We start from the raw sequence: 25,471 nt of genomic DNA, 5'->3' as shown, positions 1-25,471 counted from the left end.
TGTGCTATCATTCACGCTCGCATGAGTTATCAACATGCCTTTTGTAATAGCGACCTCCCTATGACTTGTTGTGCTGTGTTGTAGTGTTGTTATCACTCGTCCACCACCGCATTTGTTTTTTTAGTTCACGCACCCTCATGCAGCTCAGCGGCTATAAAAGAGCGCCTGGTTTCCTTTCCTGTTATTAAAGTTGGAAGTTGCGCCTCTTTCCTGTTCTGTGTTTTTTCCTTCCTGTTTCGTCCTTTTTTGGCGTACGACATTCTTTCAAGAAATCGTAGTACTCAACGCCAGAAGAATTGGCAAGTCGAGATCTATTCTCATCACCTTTGGAGAGAAAAAGTTTCCCAGACAAGTCTGCTACTTGGGATCAGTGTTCATCGTCTACCCGTACCGAGAGCGGGTAGAGACCTGCTACAACTGCAGGAAGACGGGACACAGGACGGATGTGTGCTATAAGCCATGGGTAAAGCGTTGCCGCAGATGCGGCGAAGACAATCCAGACCCACCGGAGGGAGAACTGCCGACATGCAAGCCCGAATGCATCGTATGCGGGGGCCACCCAACACCGGCAGCCGGAATTGCAAGTATCGGCTGGCAAAGAAAGTGTAACGAGTTGGTGGACCGAGCAATGCCGAGAGGCGGACCGGCTCGGCGGTCGCCGTCAACGGCTAGGCTCGAAGAAACGGACGATGATGCACGCGCTCCACTGCGCAACGAACAACTGCTCCTAGAGCTGTGTCCTTTTTATTGCCTTGCTGCCTCGCAAGTTCTAACCCATCGGCACCGGGTGGCGCCACAACACAAACATGAAAACGAAACTGTAACAGTCCTCCCCCATTAGTTTGTTCAAGAAGAGAAGAACATTATGGAGAGTAGCGCTGCACTGGCTTGCGGCTTCTCGTGCTTCTTCGCAACTGAGGCGTGCTGCACGCTGACTTGGGAGAGTTCATAGCAGTCTCTTCTGTACCACCAGTCACGTTCACAGTTGTCTCTTCTGTGCCACTATATAGCACTCACGGTGAGGTCAGAGTCCACAGAAACAGCCAAGCTGGTGTCACACTCTGTTGATGGGTGGCTGGAAACGCCCTGTGTTCCAGTAGGTTCAGGCCTCCATAGTTCAGTGGTAGGCTCAACGATTTCTTCGACTTGAGGACGTAGGTGGTCGCCGTGCCTATGCCAGAGAGTACCGTCACTGAGACAGACTGTAGCTGCTGACTGACCTGTAGTGCTCGTGACACGTGCGGGTACCCACGGTGGTCCTCGACGAAAGTTCTTTGCGAGTACGTTGTCTCCCACATTCGGCAATGGAGAAGAACGGCACCCTTTATCGGCCTGTAGTTTCTGCTTCAACTGTCTCAGCAGCACTGAAGTGTGTAGATTTGGGCGAAGAACATCCAAAGGTGTCTTGAACATCCTTCCCATGAGCATTTCACACGGTGCTCTGTCTGTGACTTCATGTGGCGTGGTTCTGTAATGAAATAAGAACCGCGAAATCTGGGTTTGGAAAGATCCAGATCCACTCTTCTTGATCTTGTTCGTAACAGTCTGTACGACGCGCTCTGCCGCACCATTTGAAGCTGGATGGTAGGGAGGCACAAGCATGCGACGTATTTCATTACGTGCCAAGAATTCCAAGTACTGTTCACTTGCAAAGGCAGGCCCATTGTTGGAAACTATGAGATCCGGCAGTCCATGCTGCGCAAATGTTGTTCGCAAAGCATTGATAACAGCTTCCGCTGATGTTGACGTCACTGGAAAAACTTCAACCCACTTTGAATAGGCGTCAACAATGACCAGGAATGTATGACCCATGAATGGGCCCCCAAAGTCAACGTGAAATCTTGACCAGGGCCTCTGTGGAAACGGCCATGGCGTGTGCTGGATGCGTTGCGGTGCACGCAGGTAAGCTTGGCAGGTTTCACAGCTCTTTACACTCTTAGTGATGTCTCCATCAATTCCCGGCCACCAGATGTGGCTTCTGGCAATTGTCTTGCTTTTCTCAATGCCAGGATGCCCTGCATGAAGTATCATTAGGATTTTGGCTTGCAAAGATTTTGGGATAACAACTCGGGAACCCCACAGCAAGCAACCTTCGTGGAAGCTGAGTTCGCTGCTCCTTGTTGTGAATGGATTTCCTTCTGGTCCTGCTGGAAGTTTTTCCCCTCGCAGGACAGCAAGAGCTACATGGCTCAGGAATGGATCCTTTTTTGTAGCTTGTGCCACAATGGCAGGTGACAACAGTCCTGGGTATGCTTGTTCAAGCATGAACATTTCAGCAGGTGCAGGTAGATCCACGTTGTTTGCAGGAAACGGCAACCTACTGAGAGCATCCGCATGACCTAAGTCCAGACCAGGCTTGTCACAAGCTTGTACTTGTATGCAGAAAGTTTCAATGCCCATCTGACTAGTCGTGGTGATGCTTGCACTGGAATGGGTTTGTCATCATTCAGTAATCCTAGTAGAGGCTTGTGATCCGTATAAGCAGTGAAAGGATTGCCCCACAAGTACTGGTGGAACTTTTCCACACCAAATACAAAGGCTAATGCCTCTTTGTCGAGTTGGCTGTAGTTTTGCTCTGCACGAGACAAACATCTGGAGGCAAAAGCAATGGGCAGTTCTCGACCATCAGATTCTCTGTGTGCCAAAACTGCGCCGATCCCATACGGTGAGGCATCGCGGCTGAGACACAGTGGCTTCCCTGGGTCGAAATGTACTAGGACTGGGGCGGATGTTATTAACTGCTTCACTACATTGAATGCATTTTCTTGCTCTTTTCCCCACACCCATTTCTTCTCGTTCATGAGAAGTAAATGCAAAGGGCGGAGTCGTCCGGAAAGGTTTGGTAGAAAACGCCTGTAGAAGTTCACAAGTCCCAAAAAACTTTGAAGCTCCTTGACGCCCCGGGGTGCAGGTGCATGAAGGATGGCAGATACCTTGCTCAAACTTGGAGACAGGCCTTGTTTGCTTATGATGTGCCCGAGGTATTCAACTTGTCGGACGAAAAAATGACACTTGTCGAACTTCAACTTAAGTCCAACATCACGAAGTCTAGATAGGACAGCACTGAGGTTGCGAAGATGCTCAGAGTCATTCGAGCCAGTGACAAGGATGTCATCGAAATATACTGCAACATGTGGCAGCCCTCGGAAAAGGTTCTCCATCTCCCTTTGGAACAAGGCTGGTGCTGATGACACGCCAAAAGGAAGACGTGTATACTGGAATAATCCCATGTGTGTGGAGATTGTGACATACTTTCTAGATTATTTGTCAAGAACTATTTGCTGGTAGGCGTCCCTCAAATCCAGCTTCGTGAACTTCTCACCTCCTGACAGCATGGCCCACAGGTCCTCAATTCTTGGAATTGGATACTTTTCCATCACAGCTACTGGATTAATGGTAATCTTGACATCTCCGCAAATTCTGACACGTCCATCCTTCTTGGCCACTGGAACAATTGGTGCAGCCCAAGCTGAAGAAGTGACTGGCTCCAGGATGCATTGGTGCAGCCCAAGCTGAAGAAGTGACTGGCTCCAGGATGCCTTCCCTCTGGAGGCGCTGAAGCTCTTGTGACACCCCATCCTTCAGGGCAAAGGGCAGTGGCCGTGGCTTGAAAAACTTTGGTACAGCATCTTGTGGAACATGGATTGTGGCTTCTGGACCCTTGAAAGTTCGCAGGCTCTGTTCAAACACCTCAGGAAACGCTTTAATAAGGTTCTCAACATCAGAAACAGCCATGGGCGTCCGGAGGGGGGGGCAAGGGGGGGCGGTTGCACCCCCCTGGAAAATCACTCACTCGAACCGTGAGTGATGGCCGCACACCAGGGGCGGTGGTGCGCTCAGTCAAAAGGGTAAAAGCAGCCCCGCATGGTCACATCTGCGAAATGCCGCGTCCGGGCGTGCGTCGTTCCGCCGTTTTCAAACCACGCCATCGTTAGCTCTACTGAAGGGCGACCTGTTCCAGACATACAGCGGCACCGGCGAGCATGTGTTTCGAGCCGCCTTGAGATGGGTGTCTGTTTCTTTGATCTCTAGAGAGATAGCGACACGGAGGCAGACAGTGCACGGGGCATCTTGTTTTCGCCTATGTCGTTACGCCGGTCACCGATGAATTCTTAAGGAGGGAAGGACAAATCAGCCGTGTCCACCCCCGCTTTGTCGGGCTGCTCAGGGGCAAGCGGGCGATGAGTTGGCGCCGCCGCCGCTCGCTGTCTCCTCCGATCCACGTGTAGCGCAGTTCGGTAGAAGCGCCGCTTTCAGAATCTCCGGCAAAGGGGATTAGCTGCTTTTGTTCACGGCGACGCAGTCTCCCGAGGCGCCCCCACACCAGCGTTCTTTGCGTCTTCTGTGAAAACCAGCGCCTTTGGTCAACGTAGCCCGATGGCGCCTGCCTGGCTCGCCTGTCACCTCTGGCTGGGCCTCAAATCACAACAGCGCCCATGTGCTGTGCGTGTCAGTGCATGGTAAAGAGACCCAGGTGGTCGACATTACCCGGAACTCTGTACTACTCCATCCCTCATAGCCTGAGTCGTTTTGGGGCTCTGAACCCCATAAAAACACAAAAACAAATTTTCCGACCGGAGTGGCGAGTGTCCCTTCCCCTCGGAAGTTGCGCGGCGTTCCTTTCACCCCCAAAGTGCGCATTCGGGGATACTGCGGCAAGTAAGCCCTCGCACGTGTGCGCGCCTCTGTGTTTGTGCTTGGGTGTTTTTAGTGGCCGGTTGTCAGCGAAGCTGAGAACAACCAAGACAGCGGACGAGAAAACGACGAGCGGCGAGCAGTGTGTGTGGGGTTGCTCGACTGTGCGGATGCGCAAGCAAGATGGGGCGAGGTGTATGAAGCTGCGAGCGTGCATTTATCTTGTAAATAAGTTTTCGTTGTATATATAGTCATCTTTTGTTTTCAACGTACGCGTTCAACAGTTTTTCCAATCAATGTGTATGATGAGTGTGCACCGAGAGCGTGTAATGAAGCACAGAAGTGAATTTATCACACGTGTAATTACGCAATTCGCCCAGAAAAATCCGAGGCGCCTACGGTTGCTGTTCAAGGAAGACTGACTGAGTGACTGTAGTTGCGTGTTTGCGAACATATTGTGCTGTGTGCTGGTCATCAATCCGGGTGAGTCGAGAACCCGTATGCAGGAAGACTGAGCACTCTTCTCCACGAAGTGATATAGCATCTTTTTGCATTTTTTATTAATTTTAGTTGTTTCTTCGTTGATAAACTCCAATGTACCTCTCCTAGCCGTGCTTTAATTTGCTGTTTGTAATTTTTCTTTCATGTGTGCATTTTGTTTAATTTTTATTTATATATAAATAAATAAATTTACTCCGCAAATAGCGCCTTTTTGCTACGAACATACCCCCCCCCCCCCCCGGGGCACCAACGGGGCCCCCCCCTGCAAAAAATTCTGCGGACGCCCTTGGAAACAGCATGAACGTCTGCTTCCACGCGAGCAATCTCAATGCCCAGTTCTCGAATCCAGTTCCGGCCCAGAAGTGTAGGTGAACGTTCCCCAGTCAGGAATAAAGGTAGCACTGCTTTTCTGTCACGAAACTGCACTGTGACATCCGCTCTACCTTGAACTTGTGTGAGCTCACCCGAGTAGCTTCGCAGGAGTACATCAGACGGCATGACAGGTACTGACGGTAGCAGCTCCTGAAGACGATTTTTTTCCATAACAGAAACGCTCGCACCGGTGTCCAGCTCCATACAGAGCGGTTTACTGCAAACGCTGACTGTTACGGTGAAGGGTGGTGACGGCGCGACGGTGTCGACTGGCCACATGTCAAACACGTCGGCAGAAACGTCGTTGTCAACAGTGTTGACTGGATGAGTTCCACACGAAGTTTTGCGAGCCGGAGGCGCGGACGCATTTGGCTTTGTGAATTTTCCCTTCCGTGACGAAGCGTGCTTTTTCTTCGAGTTGCACACTCGAGCAATGTGTCCCGGCTTCCTGCAGTAATTGCACGAACTACTGATGTGCTTCCACACGGACGCGAGGTGTTCGTCACCACAGCGGTAGCATGTGACACGCCCCTTTGATGCCGCGACTTGATAAGTGGAAAGCGCGCTTCGGCTTGAGCTCGCTATCTCGCCGGCATCTTTCTTCGCAGCTTCCATGGCAAGTGCAGTTTGTACAGCGTCTTCATACGTAAGGTCTGCTTTCTCGAGCAGCCTCGTCTGCACGGCTGTGTCGTTGATGCCGCACACGATGCGGTCCCTCAACATGTTGCTAAGCTCAGTTCCGAAGTTGCAATGTTCAGAGAGGCTTTTGAGCGACGCCACAAAGTTACTGACTGACTCGCCCTCCGCGCGAACACGCGTGTTGAACCTGAAACGCTGCGCGACAGCAGATGGCTTGGGGCAGTAATGGTCACCAAGAACAGAAAGAATTTCTTGTAAGGTTTTGTCTTGCGGTTGGGCGGGCTTCACGAGATTCCGCAAGAGAGCATACGTTTTCTGTCCACAACAACTAAAGAAGACTGACTTCTGTTTTGCTTCTGCGATGTCATTCGCGATGAAAAAAGCTTTAAGGCGATCAACGTAGCAAGGCCACGCATCTCCTCCTCCTCCGTCGAACGCTTCGAGGTTGCCGAACATTGGCATGACGGAATTCTTGCGCGTTGAACTCGTCAGAACAACGAAGAACTCACGTGCGCAGAAGGGGCGGAGGAAAGACGAACTTGAACTTGAATTTTTCTCCTCGTCGCCACTTGTAACGAGTTGGTGGACCGAGCAATGCCGAGAGGCGGACCGGCTCGGCGGTCGCCGTCAACGGCTAGGCTCGAAGAAACGGACGATGATGCACGCGCTCCACTGCGCAACGAACAACTGCTCCTAGAGCTGTGTCCTTTTTATTGCCTTGCTGCCTCGCAAGTTCTAAACCGTCGGCACCGGGTGGCGCCACAACACAAACATGAAAACGAAACTGTAACAGAAAGAACCTTATAAAGCCAAGAACGACCTGGGGCAACTTGACTCCGGACACCAACCAAGACCGAAGACCAGGCACCACAGCGGCACCCGCCAAGGCCACCGGGGGAGAAGCAGATCGAGCTCCTTCCCACCATTACCGGGGACCGGAGGCGCCAGCTCGGGTCTTGACAGAGAGAGCAGCTCGAGCAGAGGAAGAGGCTCAAGCAAGGACAGAGAGGCGGGCAAAAAGGTGAGCTGGCCAGATAAGGCCTCTTCTTGGGAAACCGCTCGGGAGAAGGAACTGGTAGAGCAGCTCGCTAAGAGAGACAGAGAGCTAGACACCATAAAGAAGGAAATGGCGGAGCTGAGGAAACTCATTAGCGCTAACACAAAACAGCCGAAGGTGGTCGAAAAACCTCCTTTGCAACAATCACAAAACGCGAGTCAGGCGCCCCCGCGTGACACATATGAAGGGGGAGACATTCAAAACGCAATGGATACAGACACCAGAGTCCCCTTGAAAAGACCTCTACCCAGAGAGGGAAACACAGACGACAGTACTCCCAAAAAGGCGGCAGAAAGTCCTAACGAGGACGCATCGGCTAAAACCCACATCAAGGTTAGGTCGGACATGAACACACTATTGAAGCGGGTTGACGCTCAAGACGCTAGAATTGATGCCCTTACCGCTAGGGTAGACAAAATAGCCGAACGTGCTGACAATCTGACGGCGGAATTCGTCATGTTCAGGGAACGAACCATGGGTTGCTTCCAGCAAATTCTGGAACAACTAGCAAACATAAAAGCCAGGCTTCCCCCTGTTGCCGGCAACACCCTCCCCTCGCTGCAACCGCAGCAGCAGCCTCTATAGGACATCATGGCCCCTCGTCAACAAATTAGAATCTGGCAGTGGAACTGCAGAGGCTTCCAGTCCAAAAGATGGAACCTGCAGGCATACATTCAAAAAAACATAACCACACCGGACGTAATCACGCTGCAGGAGGCAAGCGGCATGGTCAGATTAAATGGCTACGCCGCGTACACCCCGCTAGAAGTGCAAAAAGAGCACAAACCCAAGTCGTTCACGGCCACGCTAGTGCAAAGAAATCTAACGGCAACACAACACGCACTCGAAAACACAAGCGAGGACTACGTGATGTTAGAAATAATCCCAAACAGAAAAGGGGACAACAGTCTCTTTATTCTGAATATATACAACTCACCGAAAAACCGGGGCACAGGGCTGGCGGACCTATTACGTAAAGCCATTAGACTATCTTATAAGAAGGGATTAGTAATCACGGGGGACTTCAACGCCCCGCATCCGGCATGGGGATATCGGACGGCCTCCCCTAAGGGAAACAAACTATGGACAGAAATCCAAAACTTAAGGCTCACGCTACTAAACAACCCGCAAGACCCCACGAGGATAGGCAATAGCGTCAGCGTAGACACGTCCCCAGACTTGACGCTAGGCAAAGACCTCGAGGGTGAAAGATGGTCAAACACAGGACACATCTTGGGTAGCGATCACTACATCATAGAGATTGAAACACAAACCAGGCCGATGAAGGGGAAGCTGCGCGAAACGAAGCTGACAGACTGGGACACCCTCCGAAAAGTCCGGGACAGAAGCGCTCCGAGGGAGATATCGGATCTAAATCAATGGGTTGAGACACTCAAAAGAGACGTAAACAGTCACACTAGACAGACCCCAACCACCGAACATGACATCACAGACTCGAGGCTGGCCCACATGTGGGAAGCCCACCAGAGCCTCTTGAAAAGGTGGAAAAAACAGACAATAGAAGGCTAAAGAAGAGAATATCGACACTCGAAAAACAGATAGAAGACTACACAAACGAGCTTCAGCGTCAACACTGGGGACAAATTTGCGATGAAATGAATGGAAAGCTAGGGTGCAAGAACACGTGGCATCTTCTTCGCCACTTACTAGACCCAGGAGAAACAAAGTCGGCGGCACAAGGGCAGCTTAAACGATTGATTCACCAGGGAACAGCCGCGGACCTAATAGAGGAACTGAAGAGCAGGTACCTTAACACAGACATCTCCAGCTTACCAAGGAGCAGAGAACACACAGCTAGATGAGGACATCTCGATAGCGGAGGTACGGAGAGCAATGAGTCAACTAAGAACCACGTCGGCAGCGGGGGCAGATGGGGTAGCCAATAAAATGCTAAGGAACCTAGATATAGTCTCGGTCACGGCAGTCACAGATTACCTAAATGAGATATGGAAACGAGGTAGTCTACCTTCACAATGGAAACATGCCAAAGTAATCTTTATTCCAAAACCCGGGAAGAAACTTGAAGTGGGCAACCTCAGGCAGATATCGCTAACGTCCTGCCTGGGGAAGCTGATGGAACATGTCATATTAAACAGACTCCAGGAATACGCAGAGGAAAGGGAGGTATTTCCTGAAACGATGCTAGGCTTCAGGAGCAAGTTGTCCACGCAGGACGTCATGCTCCAGCTCAAAGCAGACATCATAGACCCGCCCAACAAAGGGGGCGCCAAAACTATACTGGGCCTAGACCTACATAAAGCTTTCGATAACGTCAAACACGAGGTCATACTAACTAATCTGGCGGAGACCGCCCCTGGAAAGCGGACCTACGATTACGTAAAGGACTTTCTAACCGGCAGAACCGCAGAAATAAATCTAGGAGACATCCAGTCAGAAACTATTAAGCTGGGAGACAAGGGAACTCCGCAGGGCTCAGTGCTCTGTCCTTTCTTATTCAACCTGGCGTTGAAGAACCTACCGCCGCTATTTGTCGAAGGAATAAACCATACGCTATATGCGGATGGCATAACAATATGGACGCATACAGGAAACGATGGGGAAATAGAGCAAAATCGCCAACACGCGATCGATATTGTCCAGGATTACGCGGAATGGGCAGGACTAAAATGCTCGCCAAGCAAATCCGAACTTCTGGTGATCCGGGGGGCTAGCAAACGCGATACCAACGCAGGAGACATTCACGTACTGGTAAATGAGACTCCGGTAGCCAGAGTTGACAAAATCAGGGTCCTAGGACTTATAATACAGGACAATAGAAAGAAAACAGAGACAATAAACAGGCTTAAGTCCACAATTAACATGACAACCAGGCTCATAAGGCGAATAGCTAACAAAAGACGGGGAGTCAAAGAGAAAGATCTCTGCCGAATGGTTCAGGCTTTCGGGATAAGCAGAATAGTTTACGCCGTTCCCTACCTCAAGCTAGGGCTGGCGGAACAGAACAAAATAGATGGGATCATAAGGCAGGCATATAAAGCAGCATTGGGGCTGCCCCACTGCACTCCTACGGAAAGACTTCTTAAACTGGGGATCTACAACACCACCCCGGAACTATGCGAGGCACATATATTTGCGCAATTAAGGAGGCTTGCGACCTCACCCCCGGGGAGAAAGATCCTGAGCAACCTAGGATTACATGATAGAATTCCGGAAAGAAACGCGCAGGCAAAATTACAGACCAAAGTTAGAAAATTACTCACTATTAAACCACTTCCAAAAAACATGCACCCTGCTTTTCACGAAGGCAGGAGGAGAGCCAGAGCAAAGGCCCTTGAAGCCAAGCTCGAAGGCTCGGAATACACAACCTATGTAGACGCGGCGGAATACGAAGGAGGCGACTCCTTTGTGGTCGTGGCCGTGAACGACTCGGGTGAAACATTAACGGCCGGTTCGGTCAAAACAAAAAACTCAGGGACAGCGGAGGAGGCGGCTATCGCCATGGCAATGGCCAGCACCTAAGCAGTCACCATAATTAGCGACTCCAAGGTGGCTATCAACAATTTTGCGCGGGGTATGATCTCCCAGGAGGCAGAACGAATATTAAGACATAAAGACTGGGACCAAAGAGAGGTGGAACTAATATGGGTGCCGGCACACTCGGGGAACAGGGGAAACGAGTTGGCTCACAGTATAGCTCGAGGTTATGTCAGCCGAGCAGTGAGCCGGGTTGAGTCCCCAAATTTCACGAGATGCATTCATATCATTTCACGAATACACCAATCAGTTTAAACTGGAAAGGAGGATCTATCCGCCACCAGACAAAAAGCTCGACAAAAGCCAGGAGGTAACGTGGCGTCGGCTCCAGACGCGAGCCTTCTTTAGCCCGTCGAGACTAGCACACATGTATCCAACACAATACAACGCTACTTGCAAACAATGCGGCGAGATAGCCGCATTGTGGTGTGGGATCCTTATACATAGCTTGCACCGACGTCACATCCGGTGGCCGTCTGCTGCTAGTCGGCCATGCTGCCGAACCACCGCCAGACCTCCTCTAGCTTACCGCTGCCTATGTTAGCTCGCATCGTGTTGGTTCTCGTCCATCCGTAGATTCAGTATGGTTTTGTGTGCCTCCCTTGACTGTCACGACCGTAGCGACAGGTTCAGGTGAAACAAGAAGCTGATTAGCACGAACTTCATCTGCATTCGTCACATAATCGCAGGCATACAAGTGCGAGCGCTCCATGACTCAGTACGAATCTGCGCGAGCTGTGGCTGGCTCGCATTACGCGCGACAATTTGCACCCCGATAACTCAAATTTACTTGTGTGCGGAGCGCACTTTGTGACAGGTAAGGGGCCTGTGTCGTCAACTAGATGTTTGCGAAAACGTGGGAAGCAATGGTTACACCCTGAAGTGAATGTTGCTGTTTTCATTGACGCCACCCGATTTGTCTGACAATTCAAACCCAGACTGGGTCCCGCGTCGCTGCATCCTAGCTACAGCACTAGGCAAGCCGGTTGGGATTGCCACGACCGCAGCGAGCAATGACGGCAGAGAAAGCGGTCTGCCGAGGCCGGGCTTTTCGTCTCGTAGGCGCATCGCAGACAGGCTTCTCCCCTACCTACTGTAGAAATCGTTGTGTGTCTCCATTGATTAGAAGGCTTTCATTTCTTCCAATTTCACAAAGCTGGAAACAGGGCACGATATCCCCCTGGGTCACTTCAGGGAACACATCAACGCCCATCGCCGCGTCGACTCCCGGTCGCAGCGTGTACGGACCGCAAATTTTCACTTTGTGTGCGTAGCGTACGCGCGCCGATCGAATAAGTTCAGAGCCTGCACTGAATGGTTCATTCATATGTGGAGTAGGCATCGCGCCCGAAAGATGAGAAAATAATCCAAAGCGTCCGAGGAGTGGCCAGGCGTCGCAGGGCGGACGGGCGGAGACGGCCAAATGGTTCGGCAGCATGGCCGCAAGCGCTTGATGGAGGCGGAAGTGACGTCACGTGCAAGCTATGTATACTAATACTAATATTAAGAAAATTGAAAGAATCCAAAGAAAAGCCATAAGATTTATTTATTCTAAATTTTCACCTTTTGATTCTCCGTCTGAGCTAATGAAATCTAACCGTATCCAACCTCTTGAGATAAGAAGAAAAAATATTCGACGAGAATTTCTTTCCTTGCTCATAAATAACAAACTGGCTCTACACGCATCACACGTCACCATCATCCCGGTTCACTTACCCCGTACTTTGCTAGAACTGACACTTTTAAATTTCCCTTTTTCCCGCGTACCATCAGTGAGTGGAATTCTCTGACATGATAAAATGTAAGCGCATAGTCATCCTGCATGCCTTTTTTATTTTTATTTTTAGGTTTTCTTTCTATTTTACTTGTTACTCGTGTATCTTGTTCTGCTTGGATCTGTAAGACGATCTGCAGTATGAAATAAAAATTAAAAAAAATATGACCACATTTTATGGAGCTGCAAAAAGGCGCCGCCACCGGCGGACCTACTACCAGTCCCTTCTCTAGAGCGGTGGGAGGCTATACTGGCCAGCTCAGACCCGTTGACGCAAGTCCGGGCCACTGAGTGGGCTCACAAGGTCGCCAAGAGCCATGGGCTCGAAGCCACCTAGAATAATGCCCACTAGGGCTCAGTGCTGACAATAAACGTTTTCCAATCCAAAAATGGGCGCACAGAACCCTTCCAGTGAGCTTCCACCGTTGTACGCGAGGTGGCAGCACAGGAAAATGCCAGACAAAGTCTGGGCGGCTCACCACCTGGGCTGGCACAGCCTTTGCGATGAAGGAGAGCCACGAGGGCGGTTGGCTGAATCTCCCATATCCCCCCTCCGTTGTCCACAAATAAGGAAAGAGCGAGTGGAATATGGGCCACCTCTCATGGTGCCGAGCTATGGCAAAAAGACGAGTAGAGCTTCGTCAGCAGGTTCACTAGATAAGGAACTTTTCTTTGGTGGGGAAATGGTATGATGACAGGGATGTATTTTGTTTTCGGCACATTTTGGAGCAAAAGCTCTGCTTCGAGACTAAAGCTGCATACGCAGATTCACCGCTGAAGCCCCGAGTGAATGACTGGGATTCGAACCTGCAGCAGCGCGAACAGATCACTGGCTCTGGTGGTGTGTATCACTACTACAGCCGATCATGCTGTGCACGGCACGATGTAGCTTAACAACTTCACTCGGGGCTTAATATTGTTGCCAGATTAGCAGACCACCCAGCAAAGCAAAACACTGAGCCAATGCAGGCTTTCACACATCTACCGGGTTTAGCTACGTTAAAGCGCTACCATTTTTTTCATGCTTCCAACTGACCACCCCGCTTGTGAGAGCATATAATTTCTTGCAACCACAATAGAACTATTCAGGTTGGCACTTGTGTGATTTTTCTTCGTGTGTCATCTGTAGTGAGTGAGAAAATCATACCCCCAAAAGAAGGGAAGAAATTACAAAACAAACTCACTAGGCTCCATAGAAAGGGGGGGGATGCAAGCACTTATCTGTGGTACCACAGAGTCATGACCCAACATGGGTTGCAGAGTGGCGGGGGGCCCACACTGTTTTAGCCAAGCAAGGCAGCTAATCAATAAAAGTGGTCCACCACTGATTGCCTGGCTAGTGTGTGTGTGTGTGTCAGTGTGAATGAAGCCACTCTCACCACGTCTCACCATGCCTATTTTTTTTTTTCCTTTTACTGTGTCATTCGTTGCATGTTGAGGAAAAGCCTCCCCTGACACCAACAAAAGAAATAAAGCAGACACACAGACTTGCTCTCTCTAGAAACATCAAGGACACGTGCTCTCTCTCAGCAGCATGAGGAGCCCACCTGTCTGGTGGGCGGCAGTGGATGCCTCACACACTGCAGCAGAGGAAGAAGGAATGCCCCCCCCCCCACTGGGCCCAAATTAAAGACCTGTGCACCAAGTCTGCCTCTGGGATCCCAGATGTCAACATGGAGAACTCTCTCTCAGCCACAACAGCGGCCAGTGGGCGACACTTGCAGCAGCAGGCACACGAATGAGATCACACCACGCTCAGCACCCGCACCAGGGTGTGCCCAACCACAACAATGCACACATCCCTCTCCCCTGAGGTCGTCTCTTCTTGCTCCCAAGGAACAGTTCAGTTCACATACTTCGAAGGCTGCTGCCATGCCTAACAATGTTTTCATCAGCAACCACACAAAGTGCCATGTCGCTGGAGATGCAGTTTCCCACTTGGAACTGAAGGAATACGGATGCCAATTTTTTGGTTGTTTCTTCTCGTGTCAGACTATGAGCAGGACATTACTACCATATAAGAACTCTTGTAAGGGCAGTCATTTTTCTTTTCTTTTTTTAATTCAGGTGTGAATTTCCAAGTGCAGTCTGTACCCAAATTTTTGAAAAAACTGTGGAACTATTTTTTTCTTTTCTCAATTACCTAGTCAGGGGATGCGGCCCATACACAAAATCATACGACATACATGAACATAAAATTTGCCACTGCGAAGGTAAATATATACCGATTGAATGTTTCTTTGGTGTTTTTCTAGAATCAGATTTCAGAAACTGAATAGTGGCTATTATGCAAAAGTTGACACTGCAAGTTGCAATACAGCCGCTCTCTTTTACGCTACTCGCATTTCATAGAAGCCTCTCCGAAAAGCTAGAACTGCAACTACTGAAGCCACAGCCATATAATATCGCCCTTTTTGCATGCCTGATGTGAACTGAAATAAACCTTGACGTCCCAGCAATTGTTTGGCTGTTGCAACTACACCAGAGAAGGCTCAAATAAATCTTTACTGGTGGAGGCAGATTTTACCTGCCATTTCATGCTTAATGTCTTGCGCACCACTGAAGAACACAGCCAGAAATTGATGTCTGTACCGATTTGAAAGAGTAACTAGAAATTTTTTCTTTTTCCCCCTTCGTGTCTTGAGAAAACCACCCAAGACAGAGAGCCGATAAACACAGCCACTGCCTGTCCAAAGAAATCTTGCCTCTGGGTGTAGCTAGAGAAAAGCTCCAGCAACTTGTTTGAATTTGCAGACTTCGCAGACACAGGCACAGCGTTCCAGCTGAGAGAATTGGCAAGCACAATGAAGTTGGACCAGCAGATCAGTACGGGGGAAATGCTGCTGCATCTCCAGAAAGCGGCCACTTCCTCCTCCCAGCGAGAGAGACAGTGGAATCCATCCCAGGCAATCCATCCATCACCCTGGGCTCTTCTACCTGACACACCACCACACTGCAGCACTGGGCGTAGGGAGGGGGGGGGGGGGCCCACCAGACAGGGCTGCGGCTAGAGGGACTAGATGGGAGCTCCACACACGCACGAGAGGAAGAGGGCCCCTTTATTGGAGACGAGACCCCCGAAGGAATGTGTGTGGCTGAGGGTGCCCGGCGGTTCTTGCAGGCCGCACCCAAATTTTCTCGTCTCGGCTTTTGCTAGAGGTCCTCAACGCGCAAACAACAACAACAACAGTGACTCAAAAAGAAGATGAACCAGCAGCGGCAGGCTTCACTCTTCACCCTTGGTGCCTCGAACTGCGCCCTTTTTGCGTTGCTGAAACAGAAGAGAGAGAGAGAACGCACTTCAACAGGGGCACTCGCCTGAGGCTTCTAATACAGCTCTCATCTTTTGAAGGCCTCATGTAGTGCCAGCAACGTGCACAGGTGGGAAAATGTAGCCTGTGAAAAGTCATGATGCTACTACAGCATGTGCGCTTATGGTGGAGCTCACTCATAATGAACACTCGCTTGACCATCACAATGTACACTAGGGCTCTGACGCCAAATAAAGTGAACGTCCCCAGACACACAATTGGCTTACACCAAACACAACTTATGTACTAAGCGCACTCCCCCGAGGTCTTATCGCGCTCCAACCACAATGCCGATACTGCACCCAGACCAATGAGAAGGGCACAGGTTGTGCAAGCCTCAGGTCAGCTTCCACCAGTCCTTAAAGTTCTGCAGCAATTCTTGGAGCAGAAAATAACATCCATTTTGGAGCACCTTTGCATCAGAATGATAACCAAACGAAATAAAGGAGCCACAATTGCTTCTAATCAGATAAGGTTCAGCTAGGAGGATAAAAAGAAACAGAGGAAGGTGCTCACAAAAAGACAGTGACATAATGCTGACACTGTCTTGCACTCAGCCAAGCATGCCTGACTGAAGGTCCAAAGAACACATTCACTGGAGCCATCTTTTTTTCCCTTACTTGCTCCAAGTTGAACCTGGTCATAACAAAATTAAAAACAGTCTGAAATCTTTCATTGCATCCAGGTTTCCATTACATGCAGTTTTCACAAAAAAAAAAAGGATCGAAATGGCACTGCAGAATGGAAACCAAAATAAGAAATAAATGCAATCACCTTGAAAATGTTTACAGAAAACAGCGTTACTCAAAAGTTAAATGTGGATTGCGCTGATAGCGAGATGGTGGCAGCAGCCGTCACCACCTCCGGGACAGCACGCAAAGGCATCGCGGCCAAGCTGGAGGGCAGAGGCCGGGTGCATGCTGCCCCAGGAAGCACACTCTCCACCGTCCTGAACAGCAGCGGCACTGCTTGTGTCGTCTCCTTTCTTGCTAGTACTGTTTGTCGCTGCTTGTGAGCACCAACTGTCGCAATGTGGTACGGTGCTCCACAAGAGAGACACCAACGGCGCTGGAGCACGGTGCGCAACTGCAGCCGCTCGTGGCAATCGGCAGTCCTCTCAGGTCGGTCCGTGCTTTATTGTCACAAAACTTTCGCGTGGTGCTGCCAAATTTTGAGTGGCTCAGCATTAACAGAGAGTTTGTCACATCAAGGCCAACGGCCACAACACCTTCGCTACACGGAAATCTGAAATACATATTGAGCAGTTCCCTATGTGAAGGTTCATTACATGCAGGTTTAACTATCTCAACGCTTCGTGGACATCGTTGGACCTGCTCCTAGCTTCTATTCTTCAGGGTTGACCGGCATGCTCCCGCCTGTTCATGCAACCGACACCACGGAGGAAGGAAAACCCACACTTTCCGAGCTGCCCGCCCCTTCTGCGAGGGAGTCTTTGGCGCAGCACCGCCATCTGCTGCGATGGGCGCTGAAACAGCGGACAAGTAGAGGGGCAGGCAGTTTTGCAAAAATGTGATGTAACCGCCTCTCCCGAGTTCTTTCCTTCCTCTTGCATTCTACCACCAGCCAGCCCAACAGCGCCATAGGTTGGAAATGTTTCAGTAAGCCTGAATAAAAATGGTTCTTCTGCCATTGCCCTGTATTCTTTTTGTTGCAATACTGATCAATCTTTTGGAGCAGACTGGCACAGCTGGTGGAGCATCTTCCCCTGTGGTTGGCTTCCCCGTGATGCACCCTCCTTAACTTGGTCAGTTACCTTAACTAACAAGGGAGGGCACAGCGACACTGGTGGGGGGAGAGAGATGGCCCTCTTCGGTTCGGGAGCCTGGACGTGTGCCGACGTTCACGCGCGAAGCTCCGCTCTTCGCCGGTGGGGCAAAATGGCAAAGCCTCGTGAGGGGGGAACTCCCTCTGCATCCTGTCCCGTCCGGACTAGCGTGGGCGGACGTTCGCTCGTAACCGTGCTGGTGAGTCAGACGTCCTCGATGTCTCAGCGTAATTTGTTGCTAGCTGGCATTATGCTTGTTGTAGCAGTAAATGCCTTGTTTGTGCCGGCCAGAGTGTCGTTCCTTTGCTCCCCCAGAGCAAGGCCTGCCGTGGTTGGCGTGCGCTCGGCAGCATACGCAATCACAGGGTGGGGTCTGGCAGTTTTAAACTGTTAAATGGGCATTTATGCCCCCTCATTAATCTGCCACTCCCGAGATAACTCGGGCTACCACATATGCACACCCCCTGCCTATCCCGAGTTTTGGCTTTTCAACTCACCCTCTGCCGCTCCCCATAATACTCGTGTAAAAAAAACGATGCAAACATGTAGCTCCATCTATGGAGAGACTCGAAAAATTCATAGATCTTGTAGGGTAAATTTTAAACAACAGATGGCGCGCATGTTTCCACATGCGAGTGACTTGGTTTTGGTCTACGCACAGCAGCCATGATGCTCTGTGCCACACTCATCCGCGCTTTGACGGACCAAGAAATTCAAAATTGCTTGTGAATTTGGAGCTCAATGATAATGAGAACGAAGAAGGCGCCCACCTAAGTGCTTTGTCGAGTGATGACAGCGATTAAGTCCCCCTGCCACCGAAAAATCCGCGTAAGAGGAGGAAATCCGACAGGCCAGATTGGTGCTGGAAGATTTGATTCATTACAACTAACATCTATAAGATTATTCAGAATAAACATGTCTACATGTCCTGCAGAGCATTTTAGTGCGTTACTAGCAAAAAATTTTCAGGAAACTAACATGCAAAAAAAACCCGGCAGGGTGTGTGCAGATGTGAGTGAAAAAACCTGGCAGTGAAAGGGTTAAACCCCCATGCCAGGCACCCCACTGTGACCTGGTGGTTTGCCAACGGTACCCTCCTCACACAGAATCCGTTCAGGGCGGGCCACAAAAGGAGACACCCAACGCACGCGTTTGTCAGTTGCGCCACACAGACTTCTGCAGAGGACGACCCCTGAAAGAGCTTTGTCAACGTCTGCCAGCTTGTTATACGGCAAGGGCAGAAAGTTGCCAGAGACAACCTTTCTCTCCTCGCACTGCCCCAGCCAGGACACAGCTTGGACGGTGTGGAACACTGAGAGCCCGCCACATCGGCCTCATCCCAAGCAGGGCAGCGTCCTCACAAAACCCGAGCACCAAAGATGCAGCTAAACCTGGCACACAAAGAAAATGTAAAAAGTCCAAGATTTTTGGTTACATGCAGGTTTGTGTTACGAGCAGTTTTCACAAGAAGAGTCCAAGGACACTGCAGAACGGAAATCTAAAGTATAGGTGAAATCACCTCAACAATGTGTACAGAAAACTGGGTCACTCCACGTCAAAAACTTGCTCCCACAGTAAGTTTACAAGCCAGAGAGTATTTATTCATGGATTCTGACGATGTGTTGGTCAGTACAGTATGGCCTCCTTGCACAAGGAGAAAAGATAAAAAAAACCTATGCATGATTCAAGCTTATCACAATGCTGCGGACAAAGTGCAGCAGTTCACATCACAAGAAGTGGTCTTTGCGTATAGTATTATTTTGGCTGTAACCTCAGCGTGGACACAAAACCTGCATACTTAAGCTAACACTGGATGCAAAAGTTTTGTAGCGCTCTCTTCCATCCACACTTTTGAGCTTTTCAAGTAGCCTGATTGCAGAGGTTTCTTTTCTGGTGCACTGTTGGTCCTTGGTCACTGTTAGGCGCCAGTACGACACACACCCTGTACAGCGAAACAACCTCATTAGCCTGGGCGAGTGCATCTTTTGTCTGGGAAAAATTACCATGCCCCATTCAAATCTGCTTGCATCGCTTACAAAATCCTCAACTTTCGTCAGTGTAGCAAAGGTTCCCAGTGAAGACACCGCTGCATTTCGAAGGGCTAATCGCCCGGAGCAGTTGGACATTGTTGAAACTTCTCAAAGGTGCTTTCCTTCTCGGTTTTTCCTTAGGGTAGTGTTGCCCAATTCGAAACAAAAGGCAGACATAGCCCCATGAAGAAGAATTTACACTGTGTTTACGTGTCGGCTCACAAGAAAGTGGAACAAGTGATGTGACAGCACAGAGCAGGCCCTTCACAGAGAAGCCAGGTGTGCGGACGATGATGCGCCTCGCACAGTGGCACTACGAGTGGCGGGGGGGCATGTGCTCTGCACCATCCCCGCTGTCGATGCGCACTGCTGGTGTCTCTACTATGCCCGATTATTTCCCACTGCTACTGGTTTAGGTTGGTTCCTGGGGTTTAACGTCCCAAAGCGACTAAAGCTATGAGAGACGCCGCAGTGGAGGGCTCCGGAAATTTCGACCACCTGGGGTTCTTTAACGTGCACTGACATCGCACAGTACACGGGCCTCTACAATTTCTCCTCCATAGAAATTCCAGCCGCCACTGCCGGGATCGAACCCGCGTCTTTTGGGTCAGCAGCCGAGCACCACAGCCACTGAGCCACCACGGCGGCGAGCATCAACTGGTGTAATGCCACATGGTATGACGCTCCACAAGAGAAAGCACTGGAGCACAGAGCGTTGTGTCGCTCTTTGCAATCCTCTCAGGTCAATGCATGCTCGAAACTTCTGCATGGTTCTGCCAGATTTCAAGTAACTAGCCAATATACAGATGGTGTAGCCAGTTCATTACAGTGTTACCAGCGAAGTGGTTACCGTGCCAGTGGACTCGACTGAATGACCGAGTGGCGGTGCGCTGGACAACGCTGACAGGGTGAAGCTGGGCCCCCCTTGGGGTCCCTGAGCCGAGTGCTGGCCATCGCAGCGCAGACTTGACCCCGTAACAAAATCAAGGTCAACTGCCGCAACCCCTTCATTGCATGGAGGTCTCGAATACACACGCTTCAATGGGGGTGGCGTCAGGGAATTGAGAAACATCGCCGCAATACCGAGGAATTCGCTATAAGGAGATTCATTACATCCAGGTTTCACTGCATTTGTGGGTACAGATTTGGCGTCTGGCATACACGCATGGTGCCAATCGCTCGATTGTGATGCACGAAAACACATCAACCAGAGTCAAAACTTGGCCAGGACGACTAGCGGATATCGCGCAGACAGCAATTATAGGCAGGCTCGATTCCATGTGTGTTTTCTTGCACTCTTAGCTTGTTGCAGAGTGTGAAATGATATGTACAGTAAAGTGGCTCGGACCAGCAAGAACCAATTATATCATGGACTTTACTAGTATATTCATTGTGTTGGTGATAGCATGGAACAGGATATGCTCTCTGGCTATGGCTGGTTTATACACGAAACACTTTCGATGCCGCTTTTATCCTTCCTTCGGGTAATACTTCTTTTCAGTTACAGTCTAGCCCGCTTATAACGAAGTCGGCGGGAATCGGAAATCACTTCGCTATATCCGCTTTTTCGTAATATGCGGACTACGAAAAAAAAATGCAAACATCGGCATACCGATTTATTGCCGCTGAAAGAAGTCGTCCAGCGTCCCCTGAACACGTTTCGCGAGTGCGGACTTCAGGATTGCGGCTTCCATACCATCCAACTGCGAACCAAAGATCTGGTCGAACTCCGGACTCCTGAGGTGCATCCATATCGTGTCAACAGCTGCGATGGCCGCTGCGGAGGTTACCGGCTTAGGAGCACAACTAGCATCGTCGCATTCGCTGTCGGAGGCGCTCTCCGCCAAGGTCTCTTCCATGACACTTCCGGCAACTTCGTCTCTGTTCTTTTTTTTACATTTTTCCCCTGCGCGGCGTGCTCTATCGCTCTACGCCATGACGCCGTTCAAGGACGGCGCAACATGAGACTGGTGTGCCATGCGATGCAGTGAAGCAACCTTTCGCTCCGTAGGAGAGCAGACGACGCCACGAAAGGACGCCGTCAGCCGAATTCTGCTCTTATTTTCGCGGAAAAAATCGCCTCAAGGACGCAAAAATGTGTTGATTGGCAGATTATTTTTTCGGTTGGTATTAAATCTCTTCGTTATATCCGCTGACGCGCTCTTATTTACTTCGTTAAAACCGGACCCAAAATGTATTGAAAATGCAAAAATGGGAATGGGAAATTGAAATCCCTTCGTTATAACCGCTATTTCGCTATAAGCGGGTTCGTTATAAACGGCCTAGACTGTACCACATTTTGCGTTATGTCTTCCATTTCACCTTGTCAAAGTATGGCATCTGTACGAATATAGCGTGTCGTTTTCCACGTGAAACCCAAAGCTTTGCGTCAGCGCAGCGTGGTCTTCCACAGCCCCACAACAGGTGAGTGCCACACAGTCCTCCCCCCCCGCACCACAGCCCATCAAAAAGGTGGCTTCTCGCACGCTTGGTGGTGACGCCCTCTCAAAGAGCCCCGCTGTATCGTCCTCAGTATCCATCTGTTGGCATTCCACTTTACTAGTGCCACTTCTATGAAAAAATATCATAAATACAACCAGAAAAAAATGCACAGTTGTTTATGGAAGGTGAAATGGGACTGCAGTGTCCTATATGAGAGTTCACTATAGTGGGGTTCTACTGCATTTCATGCGAGTTCCATTCAAACGCAAACAGTTCACTTTTCCCAAGCCTGCCCACATCCTTGTGGTGTAAATAAAAAAGAAACCCCTAACAATGCATTTGGCGCCCACACAAACACCTCGAGGGGCACAGCCCAGAGCTACGCTGCACAGGGAACTTCACCCGTGCCGTGCATCGGGGCAGCCCGTCACAGGGCACCCACAGAAGCTGATGCATCTCGGACTGACTTTGTGAACCGGAAAAAGAACTACAGTAGCCGACCGATATTTCGGACTCCAATAATTCGGACTAGCGCGATTTTTCGGACTTCGCTGAGGAACCGTCGCGCACCTCATAGGAACGTGTACACTTTCACGACCGATATTTCGGACTTTGCGGAAAATTTGTTATTTCGGCCTAATGTAGACGCGAGCGGGCATCGCTGTCACTACCAAACCGTTCGCGGTTTGCCGCCACCGCGGAAGGCGCCATCTTGGATTTAAACGGAATCGGCTCGGCGGGCGCAGTCGGACTGGCTTGGATAGGTTTGGCTATTTGTTCTCTATCGTCGAGATATGAGATGCTCTCCATTGCCATCGAGATGGCCTAAAAAGGGCGCGCGATTGCATTGAAAACGGTACAGCGGGACAGCAAACGCGGTAGACGGGGGGCGAGGGTGGGACTGCAGTCGGAGGCGCTCGCTCCCGCTCACGTCTTCCCGTGGGTTACCCATGGGTTACCTCGCGGTCTTCGAACGTTATTGCCCCATGCAAAGCGACTGTTCTTGCTTCGCGCAGCGAGTGCATTCATTCGCGGCATGACCGCGGCCGCGTCGCACTATCTGGTATCATGATGCGATAGGATGCGGGCATGAAGAAAGCACAGCTATGACTCAGATAGAGTAATATTATCGCTTGTAGGCGGAACATGGGAAGCGGCGATTTTCGCGATTTTGAAAGCCGGTTTTACGCAAAAAAGTTTTTTTTTTTTAAGTTCACGCACCGCGGGGTGCGTCGTCCAAGCCGCGGCGGACGCTGCAGCTGTCCCGCTGTACCGTTATCAATGCGATCGCGCGTCCTTTGCGCCGCACTATCTTGGTTTTGGTTTATTGGGGTTTAACGTCCCAAAGCAACTCAGGCTATGAGGGACGCCGTAGTGGTAGTGAAGGGCTCCGGAAATTTGCGCCCCACTATCTGGTATCATGATGAGATAGGCTGCGGACATGAAGAAAGCACGGTTATGACTCAGATGTAGTCTAATATTATCGCTTGTAGGCGGAACATGGGGAGCGGCGATTTTCGCGATTTTGAAAGCCGGTTTTACGCAAAAAAGTTTTTTTTTTTTAAGTTCACGCACCGCGGGGTGCGTCGTCCAAGCCGCGGCGGACGCTGCAGCTGTCCCGCTGTACCGTTATCAATGCGATCGCGCGTCCTTTGCGCCGCACTATCTTGGTTTTGGTTTATTGGGGTTTAACGCCCCAAAGCAACTCAGGCTATGAGGGACGCCGTAGTGGTAGTGAAGGTCTCCGGAAATTTGCGCCCCACTATCTGGTATCGTGATGAGATAGGCTGCCGACATGAAGAAAGCACGGTTATGACTCAGATAGAGTATAATATTATCGCTTGTAGGCGGAACATGGGGAGCGGCGATTTTTGCCATTTTGAAAGCCGGTTTTTCGCTGAAAGGTTTTTTTTTTTTAAGTTCACGGATTTTTCGGACTGTTCGATTATTCGGACCATTTTTCGGGTCCCGCCGAGTCCGAAAAATCGGTCGGCGACTGTACAAAAATGTTGGGACACGGCATAGCTCAACAATCAAAGCTCCGAGCTGCCAACATGCATGCAATACAGTAAAACCTCGTTAAAACGTACCCGCTTAAACAGTACTTTCGTTTTAAAAGTAGTGAAGTCAAGTCCCCGACTGAGCACCCATTGAACATAATGCATTTTGCATCCGCATAAACCGTACCAGCTTATCGCGGTCGTATCGGTTAGCACGTACCATTTTCACTTTTCGTCGCACTCGCGCGTGACGAATTCACGCCGGTAGCACCGACCCAAAGGACGGTTCTAATGACAAATTGGAGCCAAAGTTGGTAACCATACAACTAGCGCCATCTTTGGGGGTTTTATTGCCGCGGCAGCAATAACTACCCGTGTTAGGAGAAGGTAAGTGACGCCAACCAAGTAAAAACACGACGTTTCGGGACCGGCTCGGCCCCTTCTTCACGGTGTGACTACGGGCGAGCGCAGCTTGGCTTTTTAAGCCCCTGTGTGGAGGACCTGCGGGTCAATGGCCGCAGCCCATGGACGTAGGATGAGGGGAGAGTCCCCAGGGAACGATTAACATTCTCTCGTGTTTGCTGTATGTGCCACGACTCGAGTAGAAGCCTCCTGCGTGGGTTAGCTTCCGTTTCCAATACAATGGTGCTGTCGAAGTCAATTGGGTGGTCACACCCTTCACAGTGTTCGGCCACGGCGCTGCGTTGACGATTCATGTGACGGACGTCCGCTTTGTGTTGGTTCATCCTTTCCGCGAAGTTCTTCGTTTCCCCTATGTACGACGCCGGGCAGACGGAACACGGAATTTTGTACACGACGCCCTGGGCCTTTTCTCTGGGCTGCCGGTTTTTTGGGCGGGGGAGAAGGCGACCGATAGTGCTGGTCGGTTTGTGCGTTGTCAGCACCCCTTCTTTTCCGAGAATGCGACCGAGCGTCTCGCTCACGCCTCTCACGTAGGGGATGCAAACACGTTTTCGCTTCTGGCATGCGTCTGAGGAAATAATAGACCGGATTTTGTTTTGCCTTTCTTGTTTCCTGATAATGCGCCGGATGAATGAGCTTGGGTAGCCGTTCTTTTGGAGGTCAGAAATGACTCGGTTCTTCTCCTTCCTTTTTTCTTCACTTGAGGAACATATGGAGTCGGCTCTCTTCAGTAATGACGTCACGACAGATGCTTTGTGCGGGATGGGATGGTTCGAATCGAAATGTAGGTACCGTCCTGTGTGGGTTGGCTTCCTGTGCACCGAGGACTGCAGGCCTTTGTCGTGCCTTGTAAGTAGGACATCCAGAAAAGGCAGGCTGCCCTGCTGTTCATGTTCAACAGTAAATTGTATGGCCGGTTCAACTGAATTTAGATGACCCTGGAGGTTTTCTATCTCTGAGGTTTTCACCACACAAAAGCAGTCGT

General features: G+C 50.3%; 1 protein-coding gene across 2 annotated transcripts in view; it reads right to left on the bottom strand.

Moving 5' to 3' along the window:
- Positions 1-13,879: 13,879 nt before the first annotated feature.
- vib (phosphatidylinositol transfer protein vib) overlaps positions 13,880-25,471 on the bottom strand; it is a 60,218-nt gene continuing 48,626 nt past the window's right edge. For both annotated transcript variants that reach the window (XM_089565028.1, XM_089565029.1), the window contains one exon: positions 13,880-15,765. In XM_089565028.1, the coding sequence (XP_089421154.1) occupies positions 15,721-15,765 (45 nt within the window). In that variant the 3' untranslated portion in view covers positions 13,880-15,720. The remainder of the gene's footprint in view (positions 15,766-25,471) is intronic.

The sequence above is a fragment of the Amblyomma mixtum genome, chromosome 10, assembly GCF_055824585.1.
Source record: "Amblyomma mixtum isolate Tamu chromosome 10, ASM5582458v1, whole genome shotgun sequence".
In the NCBI taxonomy this organism is placed as follows: domain Eukaryota; kingdom Metazoa; phylum Arthropoda; class Arachnida; order Ixodida; family Ixodidae; genus Amblyomma; species Amblyomma mixtum.
The sequence above is the reverse complement of the archived record's forward strand: the minus strand, read 5'-3'. Positions and strand labels throughout refer to the sequence as shown.